This window comes from Hippopotamus amphibius, chromosome 15 (genome assembly GCF_030028045.1).
Source record: "Hippopotamus amphibius kiboko isolate mHipAmp2 chromosome 15, mHipAmp2.hap2, whole genome shotgun sequence".
Taxonomy (NCBI): domain Eukaryota; kingdom Metazoa; phylum Chordata; class Mammalia; order Artiodactyla; family Hippopotamidae; genus Hippopotamus; species Hippopotamus amphibius.
The window spans coordinates 3812966-3834771 of NC_080200.1; the positions used below are offsets into that span (position 1 = coordinate 3812966).

Below are 21806 nucleotides of genomic sequence, written 5' to 3' on the forward strand. Positions count from 1 at the left end.
CGTCAGGTGGCAGCCCGTGCTGCGTGCGGCTCGGGGCGGCTCGGGGACCTGGGAATCTCAGTGCTCCCCTAGGGGCTCCCCCTCGCCCGGCGGCGGGACCCGTCCCCGCGGGCTGCCTCCTTGCGTCTCGCAGCGCTGGCGGGGACAGGCACCGTTGGTGTTTGTTCAGGGGATGCAAAGTGATTCCATCATCGCGCTCGCCAGAGGGAGGTCAGCCTTCTGCGAAGGAAAATCTCGCCATATGCTCTCCTCCAGAGCCAGTGAGGCTGGGTGGGGGGGTCCGCTGATATCCCAGACGACCTGATGCCTTGCCGTGAGCCTGAGCAGCCGCGCGGCACTGCGGCCCATGGATTTTGGAAATTGGCTTCGTGGTGAGCAGCGGCGGGAGGGCTCATGACAGAGGGTGCCCGGTGCAAACGGCCCGCCGCGAGGCTGTTTCCTCGTTCCTTCCGTGTTTGTCACAGGCTGGTCTGTTTATCCACTGTTTTGGTGGCGCACATACTCTCTCTCTTTCTAAAAGAGTTTATTTTTCAGAACTGTTTTAGGTTTACAGCAAAACTGAGAAGATAGTACAGAGAGAGTACAGAGAGTTCTCGTGCACTCCACACCCAGCCTCCTTATTCATTTACATGAGGCTGGAACATTTGTTGCAGTTAATGGGCCTTGTGGAGACATTCTTGTTGGCTAGGGTCCTACCTCCTTCAGTTTGCCTTGTGTGTCCCTGGTGTCCCCGTCTGTCCCAGGACCCCGTCCAGGACCCCCGTGACACTCAGGCCTCATGTCTCCTCGGGGTCCTCTGGGTTGTGACGGTTCCCCAGACTTCCCTTGTTCTTTTATATTTTTTAGAATTCTTTAGAATTTATTCCTGAAGTAAGGTTGATTTACCACGTTGTGTTAATTTCTGATGTATGGCAAAGTAACTTGGTTATACATATACATTCTTTTTCATATTCTTTTCCATTGTGGTTGATCACAGGGTATTAAATGTAGTTCCCTGTGCTGGACCGTAGGACCTTGTTGTTTATCCGTCCTGTATATGATAGATTACATCTGCTAACCCCAAACTCCTAATCTTCCTCACCCCCCACCCTTGGCAACCACAAGTCTGTTCTCTGTGTCTGTGAGTTTCTTTCTGTTCTGTAGATAGATTCGTCATATTTTAGATCCCACATATGAGTGATACCATATGGTATTTGTGTTTCTCTGCCTGACTTACTTCACTTAGTATGATCATCTCTAGGTCCATCCATGTTGCTGCAAATGGCATTATTTTGTTCTTTTTAATGGCTGAGTAATATTCCATTGTGTATATGTACTGCATCTTCTTTATCCATTTATCTGTCAATGGACATTTAGGTTGTTTCCATGTCTTGGCTATTGTGAATAGTGCTGCTGTGAACATAGGGGTGCATGTATCTTTTTGAATAATAGTTTTCTTGGATATATGCCCAGGAGTGGGATTGCAGGATCGTATGGTAACTCTGTTTTTAGTTTTTTAAGGAACCTCCATACTCTTCTCCATTGTGGCTGCACCAATTTACTATCCCGCCAGCCGCGTAGGAGGGTTCCTTGACGTCCCTTGTTCTTGATGCCCTTGACAGGTTTGAGGAGGACCGTGGTCAGAGATTTTGTAGGCTTTCCCTCAGTGGGAATTTGTCTGGTGTTTTTCTCACAGTTAACCTGGGGCGCTGGGTGCTGGGGGGAGGACCACACGCGAGGGCCCGTCTTGTCCATCACCTCGGGGGGCTGGCCGTCAACATGACTCATCACTGCTGGTGTTGACCTTGGTCCCCTGGCTGAGGTCGTGCTGCTCGGATGTCTCCACTGTAAAGTCACGCCTCCCTTCCTTTCAGTATTATCATCTCTGGAGTGTACTTTTTTTTTCTTTTTAAATACTTCAAAGTTCAGAAAAGGAAACAGAATAATTAACAGAACAGCCTCGTGCCCAATATCCAAATTGGACAGATGTGGATGATCTGGCGTCCTTCTGTCAGATATTTTTGATCTCTTTCTTGCCTCCTCCCTCCAGCTGGGTGGTCTTAGTTCTCCGTTGCTGCAGGGCTGATCCTGCAGATGGACCGCTCACAGCGCCCAGAGCCTGTCGGGGCCTTGGTTCAGGGCCTCAGAGGCGGAATCAAGTGCCGGCAATCCGGATCCCTACCCGGAACTCTGGCGAAGGTCCACTCAGCACAAAGGGTCCCCTCATGCTTGGCCCCTCTGACTTAGGGAGGGCCCAGCGCCTTTCCAGGGATCACCTGATTAGGTCAGGCTCACCCAGGATAACCTCCCTATTTTAGGATCTGCTGGTTTGGGGCCTTAATTATAACAGCAAAATCCCCTCCCAGCAGCACCGAGAGGGACGTTGGAATGACCGAGAACCAGTGTGTGAGCCCCGGGGCGCCTGTCATGGTGTTTTCCCTTTCTGGTAAATGTTTTCATTGGGAGACGTCACACAGTGCAGAAAATTGTGCGAAATATGTGCTTGTCCAAAGATAGATGTGACTCCACAGTTTATCGAATGACTCCCCAGTCCACCCCGTGTAACATACCAGGATGGACGCTGTTGGGAAACGAACCCCCTTTCTCTGTCCTGGGCCCCCCTCCTTTGCAGCCCCCCCCCCCGCCCCCACCCCGAGCTGAGACCATCCTGATTCTGACGGCCCTCCTGTCACTGCTCCTCTGGCTTGTTTTCTGCACGTGTCTGTGTCCCACAGGAGACACCTGTGACTGGGATTGAACCCCACCCACTCTCAAGTCTCTGCCCCGAGTCTGTGAGGATTCGTCCCCGTCGCGTGTAGTGATAGTTTGCCCGTTTTCACGGCTGTAGCGTTTTCTGTTGTATAACTGTGCCGCCATGTTTATCTGTTCTGGTGGACACTTGGGTTGATGGACATTCGGGTTGTTTCCAGTTTGGGACTGTGGCGAAGGTGGTGTCATCTTTTACCTGTCGCTCGTGTAAGAATCCGTCACTCGTGACTATGCGACAATGTGACAAGAAATAGCGGTAGCAGGGGCCACATTCCGATGCCTCCCGTGTGCCGGGCTGTGCTTGGAGGGACTTCTGGTCCTGTCTGCGGCCCCACGCCGTCCTCCTTTACAGATGGGACCAGATTGGCGAGACTGGGCTTAGGGGCTGCAGAGCTCAGTCGTGGTGGATCTGGGGCTGGGCCCAGGCTGAGGGGCTGAGCCCATGTTCCTAACCACTGCTCTGCCCTGCCCCTCAGAGCATCGCCCTGTGAATCAGAAGGGGTGCGGATTCTGAGTGTGTGTGCCTGGGCAGGGGCTCCCTCATGTGGACAGGGTGCATTCCAGTTTGCAGAGGTGGCCTGAACTTGCAGGTGTGGGAGAGAGTTAGACCCTTTGCTTACAGAGTCCTTAAAACATCACTGAATCAAGCCCTGCTGAGCTGAAATCAAAGCCGGTGGGTTCTCGTGGGAGACGGAGATGCTGCAGGAACCCAGGGACCCAGACCAGCAGAGGCTCTGCCACCTTCAACGCGTGGCCCCCGAGGTCGCCCTGGGTATAGACGTCCTGGTGGCGCAGGGGGAGGGCGTGTTCCTGAAACTTTGATGGGCGGGGCAGGAGGCGGGTCCGTGGCTTCTGCCCACATCTCATTGGCCAGTGCCAGGTCACGTGGCCACACCTTCCAGCGGGGGAGTCTGGGAAAAGTAGTCTGACCGCATGTGCAGGGGGGAAGGGAAAGGGGCGGATGAGCCATAGCTTTGCCAGCGCGGGGGTGCTGGGCGAAGGAGATGGGTCAGCTCAAGCCCTGACCAAGTGCCTGCTCTGGGCCCAGCGTGAACCACGCCAGGGTAGACGCTGTGTGTCAGGGCAGGAGCTTATGGTGTGACCACCCCCCCCCCCCCCCCCCCGCGGGCATGGAGAGCCAGGCGGGTGGCACGCAGCAGCCGGAACCCCCGAGATGCAGGCAGGGAGGCCGTTGGGCTGAGGCCTGCAGCCCGTGGAGGGTTCCTGCTGGAGGGCTGGCGGCCAGGTGTGGAGCAGGGAGATGGCAGTTACTGCGCGGTTCTAGGGGGATGTTAGCCGTGGGAGGGAGGGCGGGCCTGGGGCCTCGCGGGGGGACCTGGCCAGGCAGGTCGGGGTAGCCCTTGCTGCCGGGGCAGGCCGGCCCGCCTCCGTGGGTACAGTCATCTCCTGTCCGTCTGTCACTCGTGGCCGCAGGCGTGGCTGGCCTGTCGCACAGCCCGCTGGCTTGGTGTGGCAAGAGCAGATGGCCCTTCATTTTGGAGTCTTTTGTTCAAAGTGGGTGCTCTGGGGTTGGAGCATAAAGCGCCGTGCTGGCTGAGGCTGATTGCGGGACCGCAGGACTTTTGCTTTAGGGCAGCGGGAGCCAAACCAGCCCTCCCGGCGTTCCGGCTGCAGGCTGGAGCACCAGGCCAGTCGCCGAAATCCTCTCCCGGCCCGCTGTGGGCAGAAACTGGGGGTTCTTCTGAGAGAATTGGCTTCGCCGGGCATTGTTCCCATCTTGAGAGCCCCCCCATCCCCCACTGGCCGTGTTTGGATGAGGGGTTGATTGAAGCCTCGGGGTCTGTGGCCCGCGGTCCCGGCCCGGAGTTGCCCGCTCTCCCCCCGCCCTGTGGATGCCGGCTCTGTGCGCCGGGCTGGTTTCCATGGCGAATCTCCCTCGTGGTAGAGTGGTTGCCGTCGGCAGATCTCAGCTCCCAGAAGGGAGATTCCTGCGAGTCTGTGAGTCAAGGGAGCCTTCGTTAGCTTTGCTTCAAAATCCGGCTGCGGATGTGTTTTCCCCTCACGCGGGCGCAGCAGCAGGAGCTGGGGAGCGGGAACCAGCAGGCTCATCGCTGGGATGAGACGCGCTGAAGGCCCTCCTGCAGCGGCTCGGCTCCGGCTTGGCCTGTCTGCGCTCCCCGACTTAACCCGTGCTCAGAAGCACCAGGGCCCAGAGCCACCCCAGGGGTGACCCCGAGGGCCCTGTGCCCTTCACCTCTGGGCAGTTGCTGAGACCCTGAGGGTCGTACACTTGGAGGCTGGAACTGCTGTCACGGGGCTTGCTTGCAGAGACACTGTCCCCTGAATGCTCTCCAGAGCCAGTCCTGTAGCTAAGGGGCAAGTCACCTTCACCCAGGGTCCCCAGCAGAGGGGCCAGGAGAGTTCAGGGCCTGTGCTCCCGGTCGCCTGGGGCCTCCACTGTCCACGTGTGTCCACACGAGGTTCGGCGGCTTCATGACTCTGGGCGTGTGAGCTGATGAGCGCAGAGGCGTCCAGGACACGGGGAGTGATTCAGCAGGCCCAGAGCCTGCTGACGCGGTAGCCGCCCCAGCTCTCTCAGCCCCAGGGCGGACCTGGACTCCCAGCCACCCTCCCTGGCTTCCCTGGCTGCCCCCAGCTCACCCTTGTGGCCCAGCCCGTGCTGAGTCCCGTCCCTGCAGCCGCTTGTGTGCTCTCAGTGGACTACCCTCTGTTCCTTCCTGTTCACACCCTCCTGTGTGTTTCAGCAGAAATAAATCGGGGGTGGGGGGCGCCCCCCACTTGGCACAAGTGCCACTGGAGGGGGAGCTTGCCGGCCATGGGCCCCAGGCGCAGTGGGAGCTGCCTCCCCATCGTTTTACGAGCGGAAATTGAGGCCAGTTCGGCGAGGGGGAGATGGCGGTGGCTTTACCAGCGGCACCAGGCGCTCTCGGGCACTGCGTCCCTGCAGATCGACCCGCCCCCCCCCCCCACCCCACGCTCTGGCAGTACAAGGCCTTTCCCCAGCTCTGGCTCTGCCTAGAGGCTGTGATCAACGTCTGTCTTTTAAAACCTCACCTGAGAAGGGCCCCCTACAGCTTCAAAAGCAAAGACGAAACCCAGCCCGCACGTGACTTGGCGGTTTCGGTTCTCTCTATAACAAAAATAATTCTCGTGCCTGAAATAACCCGGGCTGCGGATCCGATGCCTCCGATTCAGCGTTTCATTGCAGCTCACCACCACCTGCCCTTGTGAAGTCTGTTCCTTAAACTGAAGTGGGCTAACGGGCGTCCGAGAACCGGGCCCTGGAGCTGGGGCGCCTTCAGGATGCCGACGACCGCCCCCCACCGGTTTCCCGGGGAACCTGGGGGAGGTGGGGGCAGTCCGCGAGCCAGTGTGGAGCCCAGGGCTCGTCTCCCCTTCCCTGGCCCCCGAGAAGCCTGGGCGGCCCCTCCGCCTGCAGAACACCTGGTCCTGCCAGCAGGCTGGTCCTTTGCGTCCCCGTCGGCCTGCATCCCCATCTGAGATTCCCCATTTTCTCTGAGCAGATGCTCCCTGGACTCTGTTTAATCTCGTGTACGTTTCAATAAAAATGTCATTTGAAATCATTGACACTGCTGGTATGAGATACCAAATTCCATCGCCCATTGTCCCGTAAAACGATCCATTCAAGATAAAAACCAGCACAGCTCAATAAGGTTCTGTCCTGGGGACAAGCCCCCCTGGTCCTGGGCTGATCCTATCTCCGTGGCATAAAGGGCCCCAAGCTAGGACAAATGAGGGAGGCCGCCTCCCACAGAGCAGGCTCCTCCAGGGTTGAGATGGGATTTCCTGATAGAAGTAGGGCAGGCATCCTTTCGCTGTCAGGCAATTTCAGTCGCTCTCAGGGAGGGAGCCGTGCTGCCCAGGTCCAGCTCCTTTGCTCATTGGTGCCCTAGTGGGAGCACATGGGAGGTGGGGGAACCCCGGGGGGGTGGGGCGACCCACGGGGAGGGGGAACCCATCCCCTACCCCACTGCGGCTGGATTGCTCTCTTGAGCATTTAGAATAGGGGCTCAGTCCCCCGCTCCTTCCCCCCAGGCCAGGCGCCCTGCAGCCTCCTCTCCGGGGCAGGCTGGGTTGATAACTCCTCTTCCTCCCCTGCCAGCCGGGCAGGGGACCCTGGGGTGTCTTGGTGGTCCCAGGGCTGTCCATCTGCCCCACCTTCAAACCTGCTCCCTCGTGTCTCAAGGGCAAGCCTGTCTGCTTTTTCTAACAGCTTTTGTTTCTCCAGCCTGGTACAGGGTGACCATGGGTCCCCCTTTAACGCTGCCGTCAGTGTGACTGTGGCTGTTAGTAGCGCCTCTTTCACGTTTGAGCTGTCACGATGAGACCTGCTTGTACCTGACCAACCAGCCCTGACACGTGAACCTGGAGTCACCTGGTGCTCTTGTCATGATCACACCTGTTACCTCCTTCACTGAAAGACGTGGTCGGGGTCAAGGGGGCGTCTTGCTGTACAGGCATGCCTTGTTTTATTGTGCTTCGCAGATGCTTCGTTGTTTACAAATTGAAGGTTTGTGGCAACCCTGTGTTGTCAGGTGGTGGTTAGCACTTTATAGCAGTAAAGCATTTTAAAATTAAGGTGTGTACACTCTTTTCTTTTAGACACAATGCTGTTGTTGCACACGTATAGACTACAGCACAGTACAGTATAAACGTAACTTTTTTTCTGCACTGGGAAACCAAAAACTTCGTGTGACTCACTTTACTGCGGTGGTCTGGAACCGAGCCCGCTGCATCTCCCAGGTCTGCCTGTGTGTGTGTTGCTCTGTCCTGCTCTGGGCAGAAACACTGAACGGCTGTGTCTCTCGGTGGTGTCGGTCTCCTCAGCCAGACCCTGTGATTCTGTCAGTGGCCAGCACGTGCCCAGATTTAGGTTTGCCCTCGTTTGTGGTGAAGAATTCCTGCCTCTGGGTCCCAGACAAAGGACAGGGTTTACCTTAGTGGGTTATTGTTGTTTTTTTACATTAGTTAATTAATTAGGTTGCACCAGGTAGGCTCCTTAGTTGGCTCGTGGGCTCCTTAGTTGCGGCTCACCAGCTCCTTAGTTGCAGCAGGCCAGCTCCTTAGTTGTGGCATGTGGGCTCCTTAGTTGTGGCATGCGAACTGTTAGTTGCAGCATGCATGTGGGATCTGGTTCCTGGACTAGGGATAAAACCTGGGCCCCCTGCGTTGGGGGCGCACAGAGTCTTAACCACTGTGCCCCATGGGAGTCCCTACCTTAGTGGATTTTATATTCTTCTGTGGACGTCTCTCTGGTGCAGAAGAAGCCTGGCTGTCTGTGCATTGATTTTTTTTTATCCTACACCCTCGCTGGACAGGTTAGTTCTCTTCGTTTTCCCAGGCAGAAGGTTATATTACTTTACATGAAAAAGTTTACCTCCTCCTTCTGGATTGTTACCCCCTTACATCTTTCTCTTCACTCCTCACCCTGGCTAGTGTCTTCTGCGCGGTGCTGCAGACGGCCTTGCTCCTGACGTTCGAGAGCCTCTCCTGCCTCACTGTGAAGTGTGCTTGTGGGAAGGTCCCCCAGTCCTGGATGGCTAAGAACTTTTTATACTTAGTGGTTTAGAATGGAAGATAAATGCCGTACATGAAAGGCGCCTGAAGGGCTGGGACGTGTCGGCAGAGCGAGCCGACGTGGCTCGTCCCCGTGGTAGTGGAATTAGGGGTGACTGCTTCTCTGGGCGCTTTCACGCCCCACCGCAGAGGAGCAGGGCATGAGGCCACTCTGGCCCAGCTCATCTGTAACCAGCACAGAGATGCCACCTGGGCTGCTGGAGGGGGCGGCGGGGCGAGAGAACCCTGCTCTGTGATCAGGTCCTTCTGCTTGGCCTGCCCAGCCCACGGGAGAGCTTGCTGGCACTGTTGCACTGACGCGTGCTAGAGAGGGAGTGTGTTTGAGGATCACAGTAAAAACTGCTTATCCGTATGCCCAGCACACCGGGCTCTGGGGACCACTGGCATTCGGAGCTGCCACGGCTTCCTGGGCCGGTGCGGGCAGCTGACTCGTGCCAGGTGGCCTCCAGCGTGACATGTGGTCTCAGCACTTCCCGTGGACTCTGCCTTCTTGTTTCTCTTCCCGTAATTATAGTGTGTTAAACGGCGAGGGGCCTGTCTGCCCTGGCCTTGTGCAGACACTGTGAAATTAACTTCCTCACCCCCCAACTCGCGTCGGGCTGAACTGACATTTCCAAAGGGCTCCCGGCTGGACCCCTGCTCTTGGCGCACGTTCCTCGGCAGAGAGGAGGGGCGCGGAGCCGAGCCTTGCGCCGGTGGAAGCTGTCAGGCTGGGCGATGGGAGAAATCCCGGTGCCATTGTCACCCGGCGGAGAGTCACACGCGGCTCAGGGAACCGATACGGTCCCGTGCTGCAGTGCTTCATCCCTGGCTCCGAGCAGGAGGTCTCTGAGGGCCCTGGCAGAGGCCGAGGGGGCCTCTTAGGAAGGGGCAGCAGGGTTTGAGAGGCAGGCCCCCATCAACTCTCGTTACCCTCGCAGCTGGCAGGAGCGTGTGGGAATTACCTCATTACCATGGCAATGCGCCCTCCTCACAGGGAACTCCGTGCACTCTGATGGGCCCTGCAGCCCTAGGTGGCCGGCCAGCCAAGCCACCGGCCCTGTTGGGGGGGTGAGATGCCTTCCGCTGAGGTGTCGCATTCTAGTCCTGAGGATTTGCCCCAGGACCACAGGTTTTCTTGCTGGCCTGAGAGGCAGCGGCCCACCTGGCATTGTCTGTCCCTGACCTGGGAGGGGGGGGCAGAGGCCAGCCCCCCCCCCCCCCCGCCTTGCCTTCTGAGGGCAACGGTACACGGGCTCCCTGGACCTCCTGGGGGTTAGCTGGGCGCATGGGTACCATGGTGCATGCCCCCCAGCACAGCCTTCTCTGCTGCGAGGTGGTCCCAGGCACCCACTCCCTGGACCAGAGGGCACCGGGCAGTGGGAGGCCACACGTAGAGGCCCGGGCGCCTGCGCAGCCCGAGGCCCCGCGCTCCTCCAGCAGAACTGACGGCCGTGGTGCAGGTCTCTGCTCTCCATGACGGCCCATGTTCCTCTTTCTGACACACTCATTTAATTTTTAACTCACAAGGCATTTGCTTGTTTATTTTCATTGTTCTTGATAATAATTCTAAGCCATTAGAGGGGAAAATGATATTCAGAAATGCTGTTTCACACTTTATTTGTTTGATGATTTAGAGCGATAGAAAATAGCACATTTGCTGGCTTTTATAGTCTGATAATTATTCACATCCATCAGGCCATTCCAGGGGAATAAACAAAACCAAGAAAATGACACTATTAATAGCTTCCTCTGCAGCGGACAGGAAGGCTTCCCCGGGCCAGCGTCTCAGGGGGATGGAGGTGGCCCAGACCCTGCCCGAGGCGAGAACCTCCCCGCAGAGGACGTGTTTCCTTCCCGTCACCCAGTGCTTCTGGGCCCCAGAGCTGCCCTCCTGCTGGACTGAGGCCTCTGCCCGCCCAGCACCCCCAGTGCCCCGGCTTCACCAGCTTTTTTATTGGACTCCAGCCTGGCCTCAGCAGGGCCCATGGGACGCCCACCTCTGGCCAGGGGTGCACCCCTCCAGCGTCCAGCCTCAGTGTGTCCCTGGCCCCCTGTAGGCATGTCCAATCCCCACACGCGTGTCAGGACGCAGGTGTCGCACGCTATCGCTGGCCGCTCAGGCCCCAGCCTCCCTCTCAGCCTGTGCCAGGTGTGCGGGTTTCTGTGTTGCCTTTTTTGGGGGTGGTCGTGATTGGAGGGGGCACATCCACTACTCCAGGCCTCAAGTGTAGAAGAAAATATCTGGAAAGGAGAGGCTGGGGTCGCCCACTTGGTACGGCCAGCCGCCCGCCTCTCCCCAGACCAGGGGGTTGCTTCCTTCTGGCACATGGCATCCAAACTCGGTCACCGTTGTCCCTGGAAGCCGGTTTCCTTCCCATTGGCCGGTCATTTGAACAGTGAAACTGCTGGACCGGGATGGTCTCTTCACCATCGCGTAGCTTTGCACGTGTCTCCTGTCCCCACGCAGGAGCTAGCTCCCAGCCCTGGTCTCTCCCGTTGCCTCCCAGGCCGTATAGTAGATCTAAAATTGCTTTATTTTCTCACTGAAGCCCCTGGTATTTGCAGACGACCGCCTTTCCGAAAAAGGCGTCTGGCAAACGATGCCCGAGCGCGTGTCTCTCGGCCTCCTCGGTGATTCCACAACATTAGACCCAGGGTTATGGAGCCTGTCCAGTCCTGCTGTGGCCTCCACGGGGTCACCTGCAGTGGTTGCCAGGGACACCGAGCCGAGGGCACTGAATTTTCCACGATTTTCTGGTTGAGTGTTGTCCAGAAGTACTTTGTGTAAAATGTTCACTGGTGGAGAGAAAGGGCAGGGGGAGGGGTGCATAGGATTGGCTGATAAGACACGTGGAGAAGGTCTAGAGGGGCCTGCCTGGCCGGCCTCAGGACCAGGGCTCGAGTGCTGTGGCTGCAGGGACCTGTGTGACCCCACATGGGCGGCCCGACTCTCTGCAGCCTCCCCCATGGGGTCTCCCCCATTTCTGACTCTGCCCCCTGAAGCCACCGGTGTGTCCCCTCTCCCATCCCTTCCCATGTTCTGGGAGTGGCTCTGCCCCTGTATCCCGAGTTGTCCAATTCTTCTGCCTTGGCTTCTGTGCCGGCCTGGAGTGAGCTGACCACCCAGCAGGGCGCCCAGACCAGCCCAGTCCCTGGGAAGGAGCATCGTGACTGGGGCCGTCTGGGGGGTGGGGCGTGGCCAGCCTGGGAGGAGGCGGGGGCTTTGGGACCTAGGAGACGGCCACTGTGTAGCTGGACGTGCGGGAAACCAGCCTCGCTGGAGAGGGATGCTCGTGCTGGTGGAGAGCGGGGTGGGGGAGCCCGGGGGGCTCTGTGGGGGCTCAGGCAGGACTGCCTGCCGGCCGGGAGACCTCACACTGGCCCAGGCGTGAGATGGTTGTGGACCCGGGCAGGCCGTCTGTCCAAGGAAACATCCAAGCACCCTTTGACACCCAGGCAGCCAGGGCTGCCACGTCCAGCTAGCGGCTGCCTGGGGTCGAGGGTGGGCAAGCAGATTGATTTTGGCTGTGAGGTTTGACCTTGTGATGGGGATGGAGTTCCCGGGGAGCAAGACATACTGCCCCCATATCGGCGCCAATAAAACCGACTCTGTTCTACGGCCCCAGAACCTGCTCACTGATGGCCACACAGATGCTTGCCTGCCTCGAGGGTTAGCGGGCAGCCTGCTCAACCCGAAGAGCTGCTTTGCCTTCTTTCTTTCCTTATTTTTCCTCCCAGAGCCAAGTCTGAGAGTCAGGGATGCCCCGGCCTGGTGGCGTGATGCTGGGCGGGGCTGTAACGAGGTTAAGGTGCCCCAGGCCCTGGCTGGAGACCCTGCAAGGCTTTGCCGTGGGTGCCCCTCGGTCTGGGGACTTTCCTTCAGGGATGACCATTGGCCCTGCTGTGAGGCCACCTCTGTAGCAGGCTTACCTGGGCCTCCATTGCTCTGGGCTTTCCCAGGGCCCCAGAGGGGAGGGCACGGTAGGCAGGGGGCTCCTTGGGCACCTGCAGCCCGCATTGCCGGCAGGCCAGCAAGACTCGGGGAGCCTTCATAGCTGCACAGATGGAGCCTCTACTGCCCTCCCTGCCTCCTTTGAATGGACGGCCCACGCTCAGCGCTTGTTTGGTGAAGGACCAGCACTCCAGTTCTGCCCACCTTCCCCTGAAGACTGAGGTTGTCAGCGTGCTGAGTCCTGGGGGTGGGCGGGGGGAACACAGGGGCTTCTCAGCACCTCTCAGGCTGTCGCCGGCTTGCTCCAACCCGCGGGAGGTGCAGCGTGCTCTTGGCCCGTCGGAGTCCAGACGTCCCCCGTGGCTGCCGGCTTCCCGTCCACGAGTCCTTTCTGCGCTCTCCAGGGGCTGCTCTTCTGAACACTCGGCCCAGCGTCCTGCAGCCTGTACTTGCCGATAACAGAGGAGCCACGTTCCCATGTATTAAACTTTTAACATCCACCAGATTCAATTAATCTTATCTTTACAACTCCCAATTACAGGCGGTAATTAAGTGAAAGCAGCATTGTAGACTGGCGATATTGCATTAATCATTACAGCCTGGGAGCTATAAATGAGTTCCTTCCCGTCCTCGGGCATCTTCCCAGAAGGGACGGAATGTTTCATTTCCGTGTTTGGGGGGGACGTTAATCCCACAAAGGTGTTTTGGATTGGGATTAATTTTTGTCATCTTTGTGTAAGTGATAAAAGGCCATTTAAAGAAGAGTCACCTCCTGTTTGTGCAGATAATGGGAAATTCTCTGATGACAGCAGAATTTAAAGGTGCCGCGGCCACCTCCAGGGCCCCGAAACGTGCCCCAAAATTAATTATTTTTATCCCGTTAGATTAGAGACAGCACCACGTTCCCCTTATCTCCTACCCTCGCCCCCTTTTATTTTATTAAAAGTTAACAATAAACCTCTCAGCTGGAGTGGACTCAGCCAGCTGCCGAGTCGGGGCCATCTTCCGCGTTCCCTGTCTCTCCCCATCTGGCTTCCTGCCCCGTGGGGGAGGAGGGCGCCGCTGTGGGTTGCGTCCTCACGTGGCCTCGTTCTAGAATTCCAGACATTGCCATTGTTATCCTGGTGCCGGAACCCCCACCCCCACCCCCCGTGGCTCTCCACGGGGGCGCATCCTGGGCGCCGTGGGGTGTGGAACAGCATCCCTGCTCCCACACCCTTGATGCCAGGACCACCCTCCCAGTCGTGACACCTAGAAATGTCTCAGACATGCTGCAGTGTTTCCTGGGGGCAGGATTGCCGGGTCCTGAGGTTCTCCCGGACGGGATGGGACTCGGGTGCCCTAGTAGGTATACAGTCGCACCCTTCACCACTTTCCCTCCTCCTCTGGACGACGGCCCTCCCACGCCCCACCTCTGCTTGAAGATGACTGGCGGTCCAGTGGTTAAAACTCTGCGCTTCCACTGCAGGGGGCGCGGGTTCCATCCCTGGTCAGAGAACTAAGATCCCCGCATGCCGCACAGTGTGGCCAGGAAAAGAAAAGAAAAGTAAAGAAAAGAAAATGGAGGTTTCTCTCTTGCCCGCGTCCCCTTGGGTGGGCTGGGGGTGGCACATGGGTGGGGTTGGGGCTGCCCCTCCCGGCTCCACTCTCCGCTGGGAACCGTCACGCAGGCTCTGCACGCGGAATCAGCAGGCGTCACCCTCGCTTCATCTGTTTGCAAACTTTCACCTTATATCTTTTTTTATTTTGATGGAGGCACAGTCATCTTTCAAATGTAAAAACGTGTGAAAATAAAAACTGGGCGACAAATGAAAGCTTGCTGCTTCCCGAAGCTTCTTTCCCGATGGCTCCTGGGGCTGGGGGACAGGCCAGGATGCGTCCCATCTTCCTCTGCGGTTCCAAGGCAGTGCTTTTTATTTTCCGTTCTGCTTTTTTAAGCCTCATCGAGGTTTAGTGCTGCTTAACTGGGAATGTCTCCAAACCTGATATCCCATGGGTTTGTCGCCACCCACAGAGTCCCGGCTCCTGGGCCTCCACCTCACCCCTCCTCCCGTCTGCGTGGCTTCCCCTCCCGCCCGATGTCCCCTCCCCCATGCTGACTGCAGCCAGCAGGCCCTGCCCCGAGCAGGGCTCGTGTGTCTCTTGGGGCCGCGGTCGCATCCCTGTCCCTGGGGGCCCTCAGCCGCGTGGCGGCCACACACTCTTGCCTCTGATGTGTCTCCCTTCTCTCGCAGGTACGCCATCCCCCCGGAGCACGGCAAGCGCCTGGAGCGGCTGGCGATCGGTAGGTGCCTGGGGCCAGTGTGGGCGGCGGCTTCCCCCTCCCCCGCTTCACGCTGGTGTCTGGGTGTCCGTGTCCAGGAGGACGACATGCTCTGGGTGTCCAGGGCTGTGTTCCACATCCTTCCCTCGCGGTCAGGTCGTGGTCCCCCCACTGTGGGTCTGTCCCTTCAGGAAAGCCGCACGGATGCTGTCACTTCAGCACTCTGGTTTCCCAGCCTCTTGGCTCGGAATTTGGGACGCGACCGCAGGCTCTGCGGGCCAGGGGCAGCCCGTGGTCCCCTCACTGCCACCCCCGGCACCTGATGCTACGTCCACACTTTTCTGCTTTTATGGAGTCTTTGCTCAGTCTAGGACACGAGAAGTCCTGTTAGGAGGTCCTCGCCTGTTCTGTGCGGCCACGTGGGGACCGCAGGGCCATCTGCTGTCCTGGGCAGGGTTGGCTCGCCCGGGCTTCCTCAGCAAACGCCCCACCACCTGGATTGAGACCTCCCCTGGGGCCTCTTGGCCAATGGGATTTGTCAGAGAGGGTCCTGGGCTGCGTCCGGTCGGGGGGCTCTGACCGCTCGGGTAGAGGCAGGCCCTCAGGGCGTGGGATCCTAAGAGAGAAGCCAGCCAGCGGGGCCTGGCGGCGGGGAGACCTCTCTGTGCCCCGGAGGAGGGCCGGGCCCTGGGCCCTCAGGGTGGTCATCACGCACCTGCCCTGTCCCCACGGAGGCTCTTGTGTCCAGAGGGCGGACGTCGGTCAGTGCCTGGACAGACGTTCATAGACTTGACTGGCCTGGCGATTGGGCCCTCGCTGTGCAGCCAAGAGCGGCCCCTCCCTCACAGGTGGCGCCTGGGTTGGGGGGTGAGGGCCTGCATCCCTGACAGTGCAGGGCCTCTGGCCACCCTGATCCCCCGAGGCGGCAGCAGCAGCCAGCACCCCCCAGGCGGCCACGGAACCTTCCGAAGCCACGGCCTGGCCTTGGCGAGGCTCCCTGTCGGCCGACTGCTGTCTGTGGGCTCCTCCCTGCCTGCACTTGACCTGCGGGTGGGAACAGCCCATCTTTCTGCCCAGCAGATTCCTGCTGAGCGGGCGACAGGGTCCCAGGTAGGAGGGAGGCCACCAGGTGAGTGAGGCAGGTGTCCCCCAGGCCCGGTTCCTATGCAGGGACTGTTGTCATGTCACCCTTTCTGTTGGAAACCTGGACCTTGTGGACAGGGCTGGAGCTGCTCTCGGGAACGTGCTTCTCCTGTAGGAATTCCAGTGCCCACGATCCTGGCAAAGGCCGAGTTCACTCACTTACTAAGCTCGAGAATAAAAACCGAATTAAATTTTTTCCCATTGTATTTTTTAAAATGCAAATTAAAAATGTCTTTTCCTATCGTATTAGCTTCCTGTTGATGTAACAAATGACCACAAACTCAGTGGCTTAAAACAACCCCCTCAATGTTGCTGTGAACCTTAAACTACTCAAAAAAAGAGTCCTAATTAAAAAACCCCTCAGATTTATTTTCTTACACTTCTGGAGGTCAGAAGTCCACAGTGAGCCTCTAGGAGCTAAAATCAAGGCGTCAGCAGGGCTGGTTTCTTCGGGAGGCCCTGTGGTGGAGCCCGATTCCTGGCTTCTCTAGCTATTGGAGGTGCCTGCATCCTGGGCTCCGGGCCATGTCGCTTTCACTTCTGTCTCCTGGACTGTGGCATTTCCCTCCTGTGGTCAAGTCTCCCTGTTCCCCCTCTTATAAGACCCTCGGGATGACATCGGTCCCCCAGGTGTTCCAGGCCCGTCTCCATCTCAGGAACCTGGTCTTTATCCCATCTGCAGAGGCCCTCTCACCACAGAGGGGACCTAACGTCCTGGGGCCTCTGTTCAGCCCCCCACACCTGCACAACCATGGGGGTCACCGCGGGTGCTCTCTGGGGACCACGTTGCTGGCACCCCCGGGCCCTGCCCGCAGCTTCTCTGCTCTTCCTGTTAAGAGGGGCTTGCGGTTAAGTTATGCTTGGATGTTCTCCCTCAGTGTGCCTTTTCTACTAGAAAAGTTTTGGGTGATCTGAGCACCAGCTAGAGAAGCTGGCCGTGGGATCCTGGGGGCCTCCCCACCAACCCCTGTGCTTCGCGCTGTTCCTGCAGCCGGGGCTGCTGCCGCGTCCTTTCTGACACCCGGACCTGGATGCTGGCCCGCTTCCTGGGCATCTAAGGGAGGCTCAGTGGCCGGGGCTGGGAGAGGAAGAGCGGGAAGCAGGGAGGCCGCCCCGGCCTCGCTTCTCAAGAAATCCGGACTCATTAAGTGCGGCCGCTTGTGGAATTCGGGGAACCGGCTGTCGTGTCTGGAGGAGGGTTGAGGGGTAGGGGCCTCGTGCTTCCTCTGCAGCCCCTTGCTCAGGCCTGCTCTCCCCTCCTCGGAGGAAGGACGGGGGAGGAGGCTCCAGGGCGGGTGACTCACTGCCCTTCTAGGTGTCCCTTCCAAACTTTCTGGGGGCGTGCGTCACGGGCTCCATTATTGAGATGGGTGGAATGGGTTTGCGATTAATATGGAAAATGAATAGCTGTGCTCAGAATGGGCTCGCTGGGAGAGCTGTGCGGCCCACGGGGAGAGCGTTAATGTGTTGGCGCATTATTGGTGCTAATCACTTAAAATGTGCGCCTTTATTAGAGCTTTAATGAGAGCCACTTAAACTGTGCATTAAAAAGAGGGACTGCAGAGAGGCTGGCGGGCTGGGCGGCAGGCAGCCGTAACTCTAATTGAAATGCTTTTAGTGGATTCAGCCGTCCCTAGCACTTTCTAGAAGCTCGCCGATGTGTCCTTGCAGGCAGGAGCCGTATGCACGCGCGCACACACACCCCTCGACACACACGCGTGTGCCCTCTTTAACCAGTGGCCCATCCAGGGTGTGTGCGGACCCAGAGGCCGAGGCTGGCCTGGATTGGCTTCCGGAAGGGTCCCGGGGCCGCCGGCGCCCAGGGGTCAGTCCTGGAGGGAGGCGGACGCTTCAGAGCACGTGCTGCTGCCCCTGCTGCAGGGACACAGCCCCCCTCGAGGAGCCGGGCGGCGGCCCTCCTGTGCCCATCCTTTGGGTGGGTTTGGGGTGAGGAGCCTGGCCACCGTGGGCAGAACCCGGGACTGGTTTTTCCTTAACCGTGAGACACGCGTGTCATTGGTTTGGGTCTCAGCCAACGAGTGATCTGGGAACCCTCCTGAACCGTGTTAGTGAAGCAGGGTTTCTGAGCAGGTAGAGCTGATGGTGGGCCCTCCGTAGGCTCACTGTTGCTGTTTTACATTAGTTATGGGGCGATCGGGGGCAGAGAGCGGGCAGCCTGTGAGCTCAGACAGAGGCTTAGGGGCTGTGGGCACAGGCCTGGGTTACCCACTCTGTCCACTGCCCTGCAGGTCTGGGGCCTCGGGCAGGCAGGTGGGTTGTCGCCCGAGCCTCCGTGTCCTCACCTGCCTGGTGGCAGTGGGACCGCGCAGAGCCAGCGCCCACTCAGGCCACCCCCCTTTGTTGCGGACTCGGTCCGTGTGTGTGTGGGGAGGGGGGCGGGGACCCCACTCACCCACCACCGATCACCACGTGTCTGGTTCTGGAGCAGCAGCTCCCCCTGTCCTGTTTCAGGGCAGCCGCACCCCCACCCTGCGCCCCGTCTGTGACCACGAGCGTGTGCCGTGGGTGCGCCCCTCGTCACTCAGGACCCTGTCCCGTGTGTGTTCCGTTCCCTCGGGGCCTCAGGAGGAAAGGGCTGCCCAGCCGCCTGGCCCCAGCATCGGGCTGACTCCGCCCCATCCCGCCAGGCTGACCCCGCCCTGACCCCGCCTCATCCTTCCAGGCTGACCCCGCCCCAACCCCGCCCCATCCCGCCAGGCTGACCCCGCCCCGACCCCGCCCCGTCCCTCCAGGCTGCCCCCGCCCCGACCCCGCCCCGTCCCTCCAGGCTGCCCCCGCCCCGACCCCGCCCCGTCCCGCCAGGCTGATGCTGGTCTTCTCTGCTCTAGGCTTCTTCCCGGGCAGCTCCCAGGGCTGCGACGCTTTCCTTCGGCACAAGATGACGCTCATCTCTCCCATCATCCTCAAGAAGTACGGGATTCCGTTCAGCCGGGTACGTAGGGGCTGGGCACAGACTACCTGCTCGCGGAGGGGCTTCTGGGGCCCGGGCCCCGGTGACCATGAGCGCCCTGGGAAACTGGTATCTGAACCCTGGAGAAGGTTCTAGAACGACGGCAAGCCAGGGCAGCACCCCACTGGCCGGGCCGTCAGTCTCCAGCTCTTCCAGGGTGGGGGGTGAGGATGGCAGAGGGGCGTTCAGGAGGGGCCTTGACTTTCCTTCCCGTTCCCTTGCAAACCCACACCCCAGCGTGGGCAGGTTCTGCGGGCCTGGCTGGGGCGTGGACGGCGGGGTCTGCTCCTGCCGATCCGGCAGGAAGCGCTGAGGAGCCGGGGCACCCCCTCCCCGTCGTGGGAGCCCCTCCCACCCCCACACCTGGGCAGATGCCTTTGAGAGACCAGATACCTGTTTAGAAATGAAACACCTGGCTCTCCCGCAACACGAAGGCTGCGAGCTCATGCAGTTTCCTGCTCCAAGGCTGCTCCTCTGCTCTGTGCGGGGCTGCGAGGAGCAAGGCCGTGTCGGGAACCGGGGTGGCCGGGACCCCACTGCATCCAGAGGGTGGGTGGGTGGGCGGGGTCAGGTCGCCTCCACCCTGGGAGTGGGCCCAGCCATCCTCACTGCAGGCCAGTCCTTGCCCACCGACACGCCTCCTGGACAGGGGAGTCTAGGCCCAGGTCCCCGAGTGGGTCCAGGCAAGAGGCCCATGCCCAGAACTTTCCAAACAGGCCTATGGGCTGCAGCACCGAGGCCGGGGGCAGGGGGGGCCGTCCAGGAACCCGGCTTCTATAGGTTTCCCCAAAGAGTGATTCTTAAGGCGCAGGAGCGAGTTCTGCAAGCAGACCTTTGTGCCGCCCTCTGGCCAAGGGTGTCAGTGAGTTGGAAATTGTTCTGATGTTTGGATCAAACTGTCCGCAGCATCACCACGTGGATCAGGGATTCGGCCTTTCTGTTGGGCGGCCGCCGCCGTAGCTCGTGCTCGGTAGGTAGGGGGATATTCTGCGCTCAGAAATGCAGCGTTCTGTTCTTCCTTCTTCCTCCTCTGTCTCCTGGCTGGAACATCATTCGTTACCAGGACCCTCGCAGCCAAATCTCAGCATTGCTCATGGAAGTGAGAGGTACTTGCTCTCCCATCGCTTTGTCGAGGGTGTTCTGCAGAGTGGTGCTTCCTGGAGAGGGTGCTGGTCGCAAGAGTCAGCTGGTGGGACCCTGGTTCTCCCAGGTCAGTGCCCACGTGGCCCTGCAGCTCGTATGTGAAATGCCTGAGCCTGACCCAGAGGTGACCCGGAGGGGCTGCTGGAGACTGGAGAGAGTCCGGGCTAGGCGGCCACACCGGCTGCGCACGGGGCCGGACAGAGCTTCGCCCTGAGCCCTGTGGGGCCAGGCGCAGAGGCCTCTGTGGGCCGCCGGTCTCGGGACCGGCCTCGGGCCCCGAACGGACGCCCCCTTCAGGGCTCCGCGTGGAGCCCCTCATCTGAATTCCTGGCAGCCTTCAGAGTGACTCCCCGCACGCCACTTATAAATCTTCGTAATGGTATTTACTTCTGGAAGAAAAAGCAGATCGATAGCAGAGCTTTTTAATAATTAAAAGTGTGTGTTTCTGTAATCTGCCACGGACTTCCTCATTTATTCCTCGAGGGCTCACTCGCGCTGCCGAACCCCGGGCTTCCACTGTGACTGGCATCTGGGGCTGGCGTGCCCTCCACGACCGAGCGCTTTGCCTCGCGGCCTGTCCATCATCCGAGGCGCCTTCTGATTTATTGTCGGGATAACGTTGATGGCAGTGACACGGAGGACAGACACCCTGGGCTCGGAATGGAGCCACCAGGATGTAGATTTTCTGACAGGAACATAATCTTCTTGTCGCCCCAGGGGAGCGCGTCTTCCATTCCGGGCCTTGATGTATGGGCGGGCTCAGGCAGGGGGCCGGGCCCTCAGTGTGCCTCTCCCCACCCCCCACGGGGACTCCGGCTCGGCGAGGGGGGCCCTGCTGTGTCCCCAAGGCTCCAGCAGGCCAGCGCGTGCACCGAGGCGGTGGAGGAAGAGCAGGGGAGTGCTTTCCAGGATCTGCTCACGTAGGGTAAGAAAATCAGTGATTGCATTTAAAAGGACCCCCCCAAACCCGAATTTTATTTACCTCACGTGATGAGGCTCCGAGTCTGCGGCATAAGCCGGCCTGGGGGCCCTTCCTGAGACCGAGGACGCCGGGCCCTGGGGACGCTGTACGTCCCCTCCTCTCCCATCTCCCGCCGTCGCTTCATCCCAGCCCGCGGCTGTCACTTGGACGGGAGTTTTAAAATATAACTTAATGCACACTGACTTCCCTCAATTGGTGCAATTCATTATTTGAAAAGAAAAACATCTCCGTGTTCTTAAGGACTGGCTTTTTCCAGGCTGCGTCCGCTTTGATTGATGTCTGACTCCGTGGTTGTCTCCCCCACCCCACACCTCCCGCCACCCACCCTCCCCTGCCATGGTTCGACGCCTCATGGGTTACTTAGATGAATCCAGCAATTTCTACTCATCTCCCTGGGGTTATTAGCAGGCGCCAGGCCTGCAAGTCAGCGACAAAGCAGTGAAGAGCCTCTAAGAGGGGCAGAAGGCTGCAACACACACGCTTCACAGAAGGAGGCACGTAGGCGCCGCAGGACACGGTGGACGGCATCCGCAGACCTCGGGGAGGGAGTTGGAGCATCCCCCCTCCCCCCACCAGGGCTGCCGCGTACCAACACCCGACTCCGCCGCCAGGCAGGGGGAGCTCACCCACCCCCCTGCATGGGTGCAAAACGGGGAGTGGCTGCAGAGAGCCGCTGGGCAGTTTCCTGGGGCCTCAGGGTGCCCCCTCCGCGTCTGTTTACTCCGGAGAACTGTGAGCACCACCTGCCTGGAGGGATCCACGGGTCCCCCCAGCTCTGCCCACAGAGCCTCAGACCCAGAACAGCCTGCAGGCCTGTCAACAGGAGGCTGGATGAACACATAGCGCCACATCCTCACGACAGGAGACCCTTCAGGAGCAAAAAGGAGCGGATGACTGGTGTGCCCAGCAGGCCGATAAACCCCGAGGATGTGCCGAGCGGAAGAGGCCAGACACGGAGCGCAGCCGGCGTGGTCCGTGTCTATGAAACACTTGGTAGTAACGTAGCTGGTGGGGTTGCGCGGGGTGCATTTGGGGCCACGGT

The 21806-nt window shown here is 59.4% G+C and overlaps 1 protein-coding gene across 2 annotated transcripts in view; it reads left to right on the forward strand.

The window, feature by feature from the left end:
• KDM4B (lysine demethylase 4B) overlaps nt 1-21806 on the forward strand; it is a 144569-nt gene that overhangs the window by 65947 nt on the left and 56816 nt on the right. For both annotated transcript variants that reach the window (XM_057708595.1, XM_057708597.1), the window contains exons 7-8: nt 14497-14546; nt 18518-18621. In XM_057708595.1, coding sequence (XP_057564578.1) covers nt 14497-14546; nt 18518-18621 — 154 coding nt within the window. The remainder of the gene's footprint in view (nt 1-14496; nt 14547-18517; nt 18622-21806) is intronic.